The sequence below is a fragment of the Natator depressus genome, chromosome 25, assembly GCF_965152275.1.
Source record: "Natator depressus isolate rNatDep1 chromosome 25, rNatDep2.hap1, whole genome shotgun sequence".
Taxonomy (NCBI): domain Eukaryota; kingdom Metazoa; phylum Chordata; order Testudines; family Cheloniidae; genus Natator; species Natator depressus.
Window position 1 is genome coordinate 5617577 of NC_134258.1, and position 14310 is coordinate 5631886.

The following is a 14310-nucleotide window of genomic DNA, read 5'->3' on the forward strand; positions in this document are numbered from 1 at the left end:
TTTAGACTTAGGAAAACACTTCTGTTCTCATTGAATGTCCTGTCTTGTAAGATGCATCCGATGAAGTGAGCTGTAGCTCACGAAAGCTTATGCTCAAATAAATTTGTTAGTCTCTAAGGTGCCACAAGTCCTCCTTTTCTTTTTGCGAATACAGACTAACACGGCTGCTACTCTGAATCTTGTAAGATTGTAATTTCTATTTTTTTAAAGGAAAAAAAAAACCTTAGAAAATAATGAAACTTCCTCTTATGAATTGGCCAGCTAGGAAGGGGCGGGTGGGGGAGGGGAAATGTTAATTTAAGGCGCGGGGGAGGGGGCTTTGTTTGGATTTTTCATAAAAGTACTATAATGTATGGGGGCGACCTTTTAATGAGGTGGATTCTATAGAGATATAGATGTATATTGCACAAGATTTATGGAAAGAAAAATAAAGTCTGTTTTACAGGAGGAAAATGTGTTGGAAGTATTGAATTTGACTCCTGTTTCTTAGCAGAAAGCCCACTTGAATCCAGGGAGAGTCTTTTCATGGATTTCAAGGGGCTTTTTGGGACAGGCTGTCACTGAAGCCCCATTCACAAGGTACTCAATGCCTGACTTTAAGCACCGATGCTACTATTCACATCCTTACAGTTAGGCATATGCTTACGTGCCTGGTTGAATTGGCAAATTGCCTGAGGGAAAGCGCTGAAGGGAAGTGGTACATGGTGAGTTACTGTCCAGTTCTGGTACCCACAATTCAAGAAGAATTTTGATAAATTGGAGAGGGTTCAGAGAAGAGCCATGAGAAAGATTAAAGGACTAGAAAACCTGCCTTAGAGTGACACAGGCAAGGAGCTCAATGTATTTAGCTTAACAAAGAGAAGGCTAAGGAGTGACTTGATTTCCATCCTAAGTACCTGCCTGGGGAATAATATTTAATAATGGGCTCTTCAATCTTTCAGAGATAGGTCCAATACAATCCAAGGGCTGGAAGTTGAAAGCCAGACAAATTCAGACAGGAAATAACGTGTATGTTTTTAATTAGCAATCTACCAAGAGTCATGGTCTCCATTGCTGAAAATCAAGAGTGGCTGTTTTTCTAACAGATCTGCTCTAGGAACGATTTGGGGGCAGTGCTCTGACCTGGGCTACGCAGGAAGTCAGACTTAGATGATTACAATCCTCCCTTAGAATCTACGAATCTAGGGAAACCTGTGAGCTGCTGCTGAGTTCTGAGGAAACCTGCAAGGAGGCCTGGATAGAGCTGGGGAACCCTGCCAGATGGTAGGGAAGCTTGCGCAGGTCCCCTAGGAATGAGCGGAAGAACCTGCATGGTCAGTGTAAGGCAGGCCCAGAAGCAAGGGGTTGACTCCAGAGGGAGAGACCCACGAGCAGGGGTAGGAGGATTGTCAGGTTTGGAGATCTGGGGAGTATAAACACTGCAAGGAACCCTCTGGCAGAAGACCTGAGTGGAGGGTTGCGGGAGGAGCCCAGGAACAAGATCTGAAGGGAGGTTCCCCTGAGCAGGGGATAGCAATCAAAGGGGAGGAGGCCTGTGGGAGTGAAATATTGCAGGGAGCCCTCTCATGGGAGACCTGATTCAGGACTACAGGAGAAGACTTGTGGGAGAGAAGCAAGTCTGGAAACTCTCAGGTGGATGCCCTGGAGAGTGGGGCCCTGGAACAGGGGCTAAAGGAACGGGGACAGAGTGATTAATGACTGTAAGGTGGGTGACCTGGGAAAAGTGACCTTTGAATGGGATTGAGGAGCTGCTGCCTTGTCACTTTGTTTTACTTGTCACTTTGTTTTGGGGAGGAACTGTTTTCCTATGAGGGATCTGCAGGCTGTGTCACTTTCCATGAATAAAAAGGGTTTGAATTTCCTACTGAGAGACAATATTCCTTAGAGAGGAGAATCAAAGAGGAGCTAAGGCAGGCATGTCTGTTGTGGGGCTGGAGGGTGCTCAAGCAGGGGCTGCCCAGGGACAGGGTCTGAGCTGGGATTTGTCTGTCTTGGGTCAGCCCAAAACTCCTAGCACATCGTTTCACCCCTGCAACACAGCCTTAACTGTGCCCTCTTTGAACAATACCTCCCTCACACCAGGCGATTTTTGTACATGTGCTTTTTAGGGGGCTATACCTCACAACACCTGGCTCAAATAACCCCAAATTTGGATCACTCGCTCTACCCTATGCCCACATGAAGCCCAGCCCGTTTTGAGACACTCTGAGTTGGCACATGGATTTTAGAGCACTTAGACTAAGCCATCTTTTAAACAGTAAGCGACTCTCATTCTTGTGTGTTTGTTTGGGGTTTGTTTGTTTTGGGGGTTTTTTTTGTACAAAATGCTTTCGGTAAAAATGTTCAGTTTTACAAAACTGAAACTTTATATCGAAATTGCTCAGTTTCTGATTTTTCATGGACACTGTCAGGAAATTTCAATACATTCAAAATCAGAAAATCTTCGTTCCCATTTGAAATAACCTTTTTCATCAAAAAGGAAGTGCTGAAAATTTTTCTTGCCAGCCAGCCCTACATATAACAAGCTGGAAATCCATTATGAATGTTTAATATCCACAGATGTGTGTAAACTGGCTAAGAATTCAATTATATTGGAAGTGCTCCTCAATAAACAGGGACACATTAAAAGGTGGTGATAGGTTTTGTGCAATGTAACTCCCCTTCTTCCCCAGTTGCAGCCCAATCAAGCTTCCAGCCTTGCTGGGTTTTCAGATGCTTCACTAGAACAGCAGTCCCCAAACTTTTGAGGGTCACACCTCCCCGGAGCCAGGGCAGGATCAAGACCACAGCTCCGTGGGAGGAGGGGGAAAGCAGACAGGGGTAAGGGGGTTGAGGCTGGGGCCGCGGCTGGTGCAGGACCAGAAGCGGAGCCACACCGAGGCTGGGGGCAGGGACAGGCGTGGGGCCGAGACCCAGGGACGTGGCTGGAGGCGGGACTGGAGCAGAGCGGGGGGTGGGGAGGGGCTGGCTGGTGCTCCCTTCCAGCACCCCATGGGGGCTGGCCTAGGCCCTGCCATGCCCCCCTACAGGGGCACACCCCCACAGTTTGGGGACCTCTGCACTAGAGACAGAATGAGCTCTGCTGGCGTAGAGCTGAAATCCTGACTTTGCTTCAGCCATTCTCACAGAGGGACGTGAGACATTGGACCTGATTCTCCTCTGCCTTGCGTACTTGTTAACCTTGGAGTAGCTTCATTGGGTATTTCTACACTACAAAAAAAGGTGTATTCTTAACTCAGGTTAGCTAACCTGTGTTAGTTAGCTCAGATAAAACAGCAGTGAAGACACTGCAATTTGGGTTGGCAGCTTGAGCAGCTAACCTGAGTTAAAGGGCAAGTTGCAGTGTTTTCACTGCTATTTTAACCTGAGTTAGCTAACCCGAATTAAGAACAAGCCTACGGCTGGCCCTGGGCAGGTGCCATTGCTGGAGAAGAAAAGGGATCTTAAGTGGCCGCTAATTGCCAGACCCTCCTTTCATGGTGCCAGAGGGGAGTTGGTGCATTGCCTACTGCTGCCAAAGGGCAGTGAGATCCGGCCAGCCCAAGCCTGTCCGTCTACCAAGGCCCAAATGTGAGACACAGCATGTGCCAGAGCCCCACAACCGAGGGTACACAGGAAACCTGAAATACTGCAAAGTTATTTCCCTCAGTGTCAACAGCTCCTTTCATAAACTCAGGGCTTGGCTACACTTACGTTTTATAGCGCTCTGACTTGTTGGCTCAGGGGTGTGGCGGCCCTGGAGTGGCAGGCTGCCAAGACCAGGTGCTCAAATACATTTGTTAGTCTCTAATGGGCCACAAGTCCTCCTTTTCTTTTTTTTTGAAGACCAGGTGGGGGTGCTAAGGGGCAGAGGCCTGTGGGGGGTGCAGACGCCAGCCCCATCAGTGACCCCAGGCAGGGCCAGTCCACAGCATTTTGGCACCTGAGACAGGGAGCTCAAGTGACGCCCCCACGCAGGGCTGCCCAGAGGATTCAGGGGGTCTGGGGTCTTCGGCGGCGGGGGTCCTTCCGCTCCGGGTCGTCGGGGCACTTGGCCGAACACAGGGAGCGGAAGGGCCCCCGCCGCCGAAGACCCGGAGCGGAGGAAGGGGCGGCGGGTCCTTCGCTCTGGGTGCGTTTGGCGGCACGGAAGGACCCGCTGCCAAAGTGCTGCCGAAAACTCCCCTGGGGGCCCGGGGCAAATTGCCCCACTTGCCCCCCCCCCGGCGGCCCCGCCCCTACGTCCCCTGGCTTGGGCCAAAACTTTTAAACTCTGGGGCCTAGTGGCGCCCCCCCCCGAGTCTGGCACTTAGGGTGACCAGATGTCCCGATTTGATAGGGACAGTCCCGATTTTGGGGTCTTTTTCTTACACAGGGTCCTATTACCCCCCGGCCTGGCTTCGCCGTTCTCACCCCCGCGCCTCCCCTTCCTTATAAAATTGTCCCCCGCCGGCCGCCGTAGCCAATATCCGCCTGCCACGCCCCCCGGCTTCAGGCCACGCCCCCCGGCTTCAGGCTGCGCCCCTTGGCCCGCTCCTTGGTCACATGACGCCGTGGGCGCCGAGGGGCATGTTGGGAGAGGTAGTCATCCTCGCGGCCGGCGGGGGCGGCCATAAGCCGTCCTGGAACTGCAACTCCCGGCGTGCCCCGCGGCTGCTGCTAAGGCCGGGAGGGAGCGGAGGGCTTCGGCGGCTGGTGCGGAGGTGAGGGCGATAAACAGCCGAGCGGGTGGCTACCCCCTGCGGGGAATGGCTTGGCGGCCCGGGAGCGGCCCCTCACCCCGGTTAGGAACCGGGACCCCCCCCCAGCCCAGGCGAGCAATTAATGGGGGAGGGGGGTGCAGCCAGGCCAGCCCAGGTGAGCAATTAATGGGGGAGGGGGGTGCAGCCAGGCCAGCCCCCCCCCCAGCCCAGGTGAGCAATTAATGGGGGAGGGGGGTGCAGCCAGGCCAGCCCCCCCCCAGCCCAGGTGAGCAATTAATGGGGGAGGGGGGTGCAGCCAGGCCAGCCCCCCCCCCAGCCCAGGCGAGCAATTAGTGGGGGAGAGGGGTACAGCCGGGCCACACACCCCCCCGCCAGCCCAGGTGAGCAATTAATGGAGGAGGGGGGTGCAGCCAGGCCAGCCCAGGCGAGCAATTAGTGGGGGAGGGGGGTGCAGCCGGGCCAGCCCCCCCCCCAGCCCAGGCGAGCAATTAATGGGGGAGGGGCTGTAGCCAGGCCAGTCCCCCTCTCAGCTCAGGTGAGCAATTAATGGGGGTGTAACCAGGCAGACATCTTCTCCCCCTCTCGGCACTGGGGACTGATTGGATTGGAAACACTTCTGCACCCCCCCCCCCCATGATCTGTCCCCCAAGTCTGACTATTCAGCAACCAGCTGTCAGTGGCACGTTCCCACCCATATTTTCTCTGCCAAGTTTTGCACCTTGTTGCATTGTGACTTGTGGTGAGTTGGGTGTGTAACTTCCTGGTTTGTGGATGAGAATGAGCAGTTTGCATGTGTGGCAATTGAGGTAATGCTGTATTATGAATGTACAGCAAGTAAGAAGGGTGGGAGTGCTGTCTTGTATGTGGTGCAGGTGCAAGGAGAGGCTGGTTGTACAGTGAATGTAAGGGAAAGTCACATCTGTAATGCCTGGGGGTTTTGCACATGTGGTGATTGCAAGAAGGGTGGAAGTTTTTTCAAAGCATATCCTTGGGCACTAGTAGTTCTAAGAGGAATGGTTTTCCTTCCCACCCCCCTTTTTGTTCTTGACTGCGAAACACTTTCAGAATATATTTAGCAAAAAGTATTTCTCTCATGCTGTAGTGATGAGACCTTTGTGGTATTTATCTGTGCTGTAGACATTTGACATCTAAATAATTGATAATTTTTGTGTGTGTTTTTAATTTTACTTTGGGTGTTAGTGTTGTCTGCTGCAGAGGTCCCATTTGTAGCTAGGCCAATCTGAGTAGTTTACTCTTGGGGGAATTCTGCATCACTGCGTGTGCACAGAATTCATGTTCCCGCCCCCTGCAGATTTCTTTTCTTTCCTGCAGAAAAATGACTTCTGATGGGGGAGCAAAGGGAAGCCACAAGAGCAGCCACGCACACCTCCCTGGCAGCACAAGCAGGTCGGTTCAGCGCCTAGAGCAGCCAATAGAGACGTAAATCACCACCGGGTGCATGTGAAGGGGTGGGAAGTTGTGAGAGAGACTGTCCTTCTCACTCCCTATTGCGGCACTCTTGGCATGGAGGGGCAAGGCTTCAGGGTGTGTCTGAGGCGGCAGGCATGGTGCAGACTGTCCCCTCAGAAAGAGCAGAACGTAGCAGCCTGCCCGCTTAGTGAATTGTTCCCGTTGTCTTTGTAAATTCCCCCAGGAGTATAAAACAGGTGTAAAAGCTTTAAGGCTTCTTTATGTGGTCAGAGTGGTGTAAAGGACAGTATGGCCTTATAAGTGCGTATGGTGCTTTACTGATTACAACTGGTTTAAATTATTGGACTGAAAAGAATTCTTATCAAAATGTGCTCTATGAACTGTTTGCTACTGACTTCTCTGGAGATGGTCAGTAGCCAGTACAAATTGTGAGTTTGATTCTCCAGCCCTCACTTGCTCTTCAGTTGCCTATGATGTAACACTGAGCATATGGCTGCATATATTTGTTGACTAATAACTAGAAATAAAGGGTCAAACCTAGCTACATTACTGTTAGGCAAGGAGGTTTGGGGGTTTCCTCCCATGCTCCATCCACTGTATTGTACTTTAAATAAATTACCTAAATAATTGAAACCAACATGATTATATTGCGTTGTTTTGACAAATAAAATATGCAGAATTTTAAAATATTGTGCATAGAATTTTTAATTTTTTAGCACAGAGTTCCCCCGGGAGTAGTAGTTATAATGCAGTGTGATGGCACAGAAACACACAAGTTGGAAAAGCAAGTCTTTCTCACCTCTGGGGACCTCTGCTGCAATCTCTTACTCCTGTGAGTAAGGCTTATTCACAGGAGTAATCCCATTGAAGCCAGTGTCCGTCTATCATGTTTTTGTAGTGTGGGATCTTACTCGATCTACTGCGGTAGCTCAATCTACTGCGGTAGGATATGGGGCTGCAAATTCCTCCAGAACAGGTGTTGTGTTGGGCTTCCATAAACTGCCTTCTGCAAGCGCCAGATAGGCGCTGAGAGGGAGCACAGCAGTAGCATATGTTGTAAGTAGGCTTGGCAAAACTTGGTTTTTATTTTTTTTATAATTTTGACAGATAATATTAATGTCTATTTTAAGCATTTTAAATCTTTGTATCAATTTAAATTTTTACAGTTGCAGGAAATTATGGGGGGCAGGCAATAATTAATGACAGTAAACATCAAGATTCAAAAAGTTGAAGTTTTATAACTGTTAAAACACAAATTGTCAGCATCACATATCAAAATAAATATCCTTCAATCAAATTCTAATAAGTTCTCAAGCACCATTTTTCTCTCTTTGCTGATCTGTAAATTTTGCTTATTCTTGATGGAAATATTTTTTTTGTCAGTTTGGCTGTGTGTGGTAAAATTGACACTTATCAGTAAAAACCACATCCTTCCGAGCCTGATTGTAAGCTATAGACATCCTTGGAAATCTAATTAACATAGAGCAGTCTCTAGGCTGTCTAATTGACAGAAGAGGGAGGGTGTTTTTGTCCCATATTTCCAGCAACTCAGGATTAGGAGGGTGCAAAGGTGAAAGCCTGTCAGTTAAGACTATGCTCCCTCTCTAGCCTGACAGTGAAACTGGCTATAAACAAAAGTGAAATTGAATTCATTTATTTTGATTGTCCATCTTTCTGTTTCTCTTCTAGGTACTCATATGGCCCCCATTATCTGAGTGCCTCACAATCTTTAATGTATTTATCCACACAACAGCCCTGTGAAGTAGGGCTGTGCTTTTATCCCCATTGTACAGATGGAAAGCTGAGGCATAGAGAGACTAAGGGGCAGATATTTAGAAGTAGTTAGGTGCCTAACTCCCATTGACTTCAGTGTGATTTAGGTGGTGCCTAGATACTTTTTTAAAAATCTGGTCTTAAGTGGCTTGCTGAAGGTCTCACAGGCAGTTTCTGACAGAGCAGGGAATTGAACCTGGCTCTCCCAAGTAACTCTCTAATCTAGGAACAAAGCGCGTAGGCCATACTTGCAGGTTGTCAGGGGAGTCTTATCTTGGGGCAGGCAATAGCTACACGGGGAACAAAATATTGATAACGGGTTCTTCAATCTAGCAGACCTAGTTAGAACAAGAACCAATGGCTAGAAGTTGAAGCTAGAAAAATTCAGACTGGAAATAAGGCGCAAGTTTTTAATAGTGAGAGTAATTAGCCATGAAACAATTTACCCAGGATTGTGGTAGATTCTACATCACAGACCATTTTTAAAGCAAGATTAACTATTTTTCTAAAAGATCTGCTCTAGTTCAAACAGGAATTAATGGATGGAAGTGCTATGACGTGTTATCCAGGAGGTAAGACTAGATGATCACAGTGGTCCCTTCTGGCCTTATTGTCTATGATTATGAATCTAAAAGTCTCAGGTTAGCATCCTAACAGCCGGACTGTCTTTCTCCAAGCTGAGAGAAATTCAAAAAATCAATGAAAGGCACAAACAGCGAAAAATAAATCCAATTTAAAACTTTCCCTTCTGACAACCTAAGATATTACAACATAGGTAAAGAAATACATGTATTTATGACATATGACTTTAAACATGATGTATCCCTTTAATGTAGTTTGTTGCCTGCTTCCTGTGCAGACAACAGTGTCCTGTTTCTTGCATTTTTAAAACAGAAAATGTTACCCTCAACAGGATACAAAGGCATTTTGTATTTTTGAAATGGAGACAGTAGCAGCTTTCATTGAACCCCATCTTGGTTTTGTGAGTCGTGTGAATTGGACTGTAAACTATGAGTTATTCATGTTTGCTTAGGAGCATAGTGGAAAAGGGAAGAGCATTTTACATCCAGGTTTCCTTTAGTTTCCCCCCAGCAAGATGGATTTTAATTGAAAAGTCTTGGCTGCAGAGAGTGGTGGGGTGATGCATTTTTAATCTGTTCTTTTCAGTTGACTTAAAGTTTCTATATGCATGTACAATAGAACTTATGTTTCTGTTAGTATCTTTCGTACAGCTGTATCACAAGACATAAGTCAGTTACGGTATCTATGTGCAGATGTAACTGCTCATCCATATCTCTTCTTGCTTAACTGCTTATCAATATTTGCAGTGCAGCTGTTTCACTACACTTGTATCTTGCAGCTGGAGTTCACTGATGGCTAAGACTTCTTCAAATAGAAATATAGCATTGTATGGGCTATATATGCTCAAGTCAATGAGAACTGAGTAACGTTGTCACCTTGCAGGAGCAGGATCTTTCTTCTGTTTTATCATAAATCTAAGGTGTCTTCTCCTCGAACGTGCAGTCATGTATTTGCAGGAGTCCCTGGCAAAATAAATGACAAGTTGGGACTGTGTAATAATGACTCAATTACCAAGCCATTTCAGAGCACTAAAGAAAAGTGCTTCAAGGTCCAAGCCAACAACGTAAGTGCATGTCCTCATACAAAGAGTTTGAGCTTGCTTCTACTGAAGTCCATGGCAAAGCAAACAAATGAGAGGAATCTAAATAAATTGTGGAACCTGATCCTGCAACACTTAACTTGCTCATTGGCTTTGTCTTCCTTGCAAAAAGGTGGTGGTTTTTTGGTTTTGTTTTGTTTTTTTTTATATTGAAATTGCTATTTCAAAAAAACACCTTTTTTGGAGTGAAAACGCTGACTTCAGTGAGATTACTCAAGTAAGTAAGGGTTGCAGAACAGGGCAGGCTGCTGTATTCATTCATGTACAGTGGTATAAACTCATATGTGAGATTTAGTAAGAGTTTGAGCCTGGTCTACACTTAAAATTTAGATTGACATAGCTACCTCAATCAGGGGTATGAAAAATTCCCACCCCTTGAGCGTCATAGCTATGCCGATCTAATACCCACTGTAGATGCTGCTGTGTTGACATAAGACTGCTTCTGTTGACCTTGCTCAGGGAGGTGGTGGTCTACTCTATACAAATGGTAAAATCCCATCCATCAGTGTACAGTGTGTACACTAGGGGGTTATGCTGGCATAGCTATAATGACATAGCTATGCTGGTATAGTCCCCATAGTGCAGATATACCTTAGGAAGGTTAATGAGGATGAAGAGTTATCTTCTCTAAGATGGGTTTCAGAGTAACAGCCGTGTTAGTCTGTATTCGCAAAAAGCTTATGCTCAAATAAATTGGTTAGTCTCTAAGGTGCCACAAGTACTCCTTTTCTTTTTGCTTCTCTAAGATGCTTTTAATTAATTATAACACTTTTTAGTGAAAACAATATATGGGAAAACTGAAACTCTGGGATGTTGTGACATGGCTCTCTGCAATGCCAAGGATATAATCCAGGAATTCTCCTCGGTTGCATGCTCTAAGCACTATACTGTTCCCCCTCCCGTTAGGACTTTAAGGACTGATTAGCGTGGTAGCACACTATCTGCATCCCTCCAGCCTGAAAAAATGACCCCATTTGTTTACTGATCTTTCTTTCGGTAATAGATTTTTCTTTCTATTGACATTTTAATGTAATTGGTTGAATTATGTGACTTGTTCTTTCCAAAAAATGTTATGTTTTTGTCAAAAGCAGCTGTGTGTGGTAGGGCCAAATTTAATTTGAACTTCTGTCTTCATGCTTTTATTTCCTGTTTACACAATACAAAAGGAACAAGGCAAAGCAAAAAAAATAAGCCTCAATTTATGAATCATGTTTTAAGTTTAAAATGCCTGTCAGAGCGTGAAGAGGTGGTGGTGGCTGGTTGTTTGTATTCTGATAGTCCTTAGGGCCCCAACTGAGATTGGGGTCCCATTGTGCCGGGCACTATGCAAACACATAGTAAGGGACAGGTCAGGCCTCGAAAGACTTACAATTTACATAGGTCTCGTCTACGCTAAATTTAACCAGTATAGTTAGTGATGCAACCTCCCTAGTGAGGATGCAGTTACACCAGTATAAAGATGCCTTGTACCCCATATCTCTCTTCCTGGATGGGAAGAGGAATAAGCTATACCAGTATGAGTCATCTTTGTACCAGTATAACTGTCCACATTAAAGCTATGTCAGCACTAGCTTTAACTTTCGCCGTTAAAACTTATGTCGCTCGGGTGTGACCCCAACCAACATAAATTACACCGACAGAAGCGCTGGTGTGGACAGCGCTCTGTTGGCAGGAGATGGGGGTTGGAATGGTTTAATGTCAAAGGGAGAGCTCTCTCCCGCCAGCACAGAGTGGCTACATGGGAGATCTTACTGCAGTGCAGCTGCATCGTTACTGTAAGGTATCTACTGTAGACATAGCCTAAGGATTTTACCAGTATAACTAGATCAGTGTTCCCCCCCAAAAAAATCATATCACTAAGCAAAATAGATATACTGGTGCAAAATGACAGGTTTCAGAGTGGTAGCCATGATAGCCTGTATCAGCAAAAACAACGAGGAGTCCTTGTGGCACCTTAATATAGGGAAATTACGTTTTGTAATGACCAGGACATTACAAAACTGAATTTCCCCCTACTATTACTCACACCTCCTTGTCAATTGTTTGAAATGGGCCACCCTCATTACCACTACAAAAGTGATTTTTTCCTCCCTTGGTAGTCTACTGTTAATTGAATTGTCTCGTTAGACTGACACCCTTTCCCCCCCCCCCCCCACCGCCCTGCCACTTCGTAAGGTACCTCCCATCTTTTCATGTACTATGTATATATACTTGCTATTGTATTTTCCACTCCATGTATCTGATGAAGTGGGTTTTAGCCCACTAAAGCTTATGCTCAAATAAACTTCTTAGTCTCTAAGGTGTCACAAGGATTCCCCGTTGTTTTTGGTGCAAAATGTGTGCAGACCAAGTGATAGACAAGACAAAGGGTGAGAGAAGAAACAGAGGGTCAGAGATGTAAAGTGAATTGCCTCAAGTCACAACAATTTAGTGGCGGTTCTTCTTACTCGCAAGTTCAGTTTCCTGGTCTCAAGATCACACTGCGGTGTGAGGTGGAACTTTGTATGTGTCTGTTGTTTGTCATATTAAAGTAAGGGCTGACTTTTTTCTTTCATTTTACTAGTTATTTTTGTTGGTACTTAAAATTCTGGTTTAGAACTGTGGCCAAAACAAAGGGGTTTTTTTTGTTTTTGTTTTTTAAAGGATTCTTTGTTTTCAGTTGGGATTTACTGAAAGCATTGGCACACATTTTCTGTCTTTAAATATCAAGTAGATAGAATCAGCTATCTGTGGTTCAGGATCCAAACCTGCAGCTTTTACTCTCACGGTTAATTCCACTGAAGTCAGTGGAATTGCTGAGCAGAATAAGGATTGCATGATTGAGTCCTCCAAGAATTGAAATAATAAGAGTGGTTCTCCACCCTCTCCCCATTAAATAATCTTTATTTGTAAAGTCTCTGAATATTTTTGCATGATTTTTTTTTAAAAAAAATTAATGATGGAATGTGTGACTTCTCTGGGAGTTCTGTACTGCAGTCTGGTTCCTTGCCAAACAGTTATGTAAAAGAATTCTCTGTGAAGATAAACTATGTTGTCAGTTTCTGTGTTGCATCTGTGATTTTTTTTGCGGGAGGGGAGGGAGGGATGTTTTTCTTAGCAAACAATGGGTTAATAATTAAGGCCTGGTCTACAGTGGGAAATTCTATCAGTATAAATACTGTCTCTCTCCGTGTAATTTTCACGCCTCCAAGAGAGGTAGGTATACCGACCTAACCCCCCGGTGTAGACATTGCTAGATCAACGGAAGAATTCTTCCATCAACCTAGCTACCGCTTCTTGGGGAGGTGGACTACCTATTCCAATGGGAGAACCTCTCCCATAGGCGTAGGTGGTGTCTACATCAAAGCACTGTGGCGGCGAAGCCGCTGCTGTAGCGTTTTAAGCGTACTCATACTCTAACAGTTATGAAAGTGCCATGGTGAGCTGGGGAACAGGCAAATCATTATGTCTGCTGGTCTGGCACCAGTTTCTTCCCCTCTGAGTTTTTGTTTGCTTGGACCTGAGTCCAAACCGGGCTCGTTTGTTTCAACTTGTCTGCCTTCAGCTGGAATGTGCATGTGTTCTGGCAGCAGTTTCCTGTGCAACCTCTGACTGTGCCAGGTACATTTAGCAATAAAGCTGCTAAAGTTGTTGACCGTGAGGTTGTAATTAATTAAGCCTTCAAATGTAGCATCCCATTAATACAAATGGGGTAGTTTATATTTCTCTTAGTGATACTGTTTGAGCCTGCCTACTCTGTACAGTTAGAAACAAACAGTGTGCACTGGAAAGGCTACGCTGGCAGTCAAGAGCTAGAATAATGAATTTTTGAAAAAATGTGGACTTCGTTGAAAATTTTAAAATGCCTTTAAAATTGGGGTTTCTGTGAATGTGGGTTACAATTATATGCTATTGATCTGATTTCTTTCTTTCTTTAATAGATTCATTGCTGTCTGATTTCAAAATTTCTCCAAGGAACATTTCTAGCGGATATGGCAGGTAAAGAGCAGTACTAAATACGGAGAAATAAAAACGATGGCAGATAATGTTTCAGCAGTGTACAGTGATCAGCACAGTGGATTAGGCATGACAAGCTTTTCTTCTTCTCTCCATAGGCCCTTCGCATCCCTTTTAGAGCCTTCTGGCTGCTCCCCTTTTCCTCCCTTCCGCATACTCCTATTTTACACTGTTTGTCCTCAAGGTCATTAACTGAGGTCCCCATCCTGGCCATAGAAGGCTGGATGTGACTTAGATGCTTGTGTGGAGGAAATTGGTCACTGCAGTCCCTTCCTACAGAAATTAAACGTCTGCTTCCACAGCACTCCTAGCTGCATTATGAACTTTAACCAAGGGCTTAATTCTGCTCCCACTGAAAACAATAGCAAAACTCCCATTGACTTCACTGCGAGCTGGAACGAGTCCTGAGTTTATACGTCCTCTAAAATTGACAGTGTTTTTTTAGCAAACATTGTGCTTGCTGTAGTCTAACAGTCTTGTCCTAGAGCAAAAGCGAGTATTGTAGAAATCTCTGGGGCACGTGATCAGATCTGAGAGAGAATATTTTCTTACATTTCTATTGTTCCGCTGAAGAAACCACAAACAGTTTAAAATTGTATATGCACAGCAGCCCTAAAATGCAGCCAACTCTGGGGTGGGCGGTTAGCAGCCAACTGGCACACAGCGTGGTACACAACAATAGAGAATAATAGAGGAAAAGTTTGGCCACTGACAAATGCTTTTAGCCAGTTACCATGGGATCATTAA

The 14310-nt window shown here is 45.5% G+C and overlaps 1 protein-coding gene across 1 annotated transcript in view; it reads left to right on the forward strand.

The window, feature by feature from the left end:
- The first annotated feature begins 4548 nt into the window (after positions 1-4548).
- The window catches only part of SCAMP4 (secretory carrier membrane protein 4), a 31952-nt gene continuing 22190 nt past the window's right edge, over positions 4549-14310 (forward strand). Inside the window, 5 exon segments of the mRNA XM_074939544.1 lie at positions 4549-4680; positions 4683-4762; positions 13112-13167; positions 13488-13507; positions 13509-13545. Coding sequence (XP_074795645.1) covers positions 4549-4680; positions 4683-4762; positions 13112-13167; positions 13488-13507; positions 13509-13545 — 325 coding nt within the window.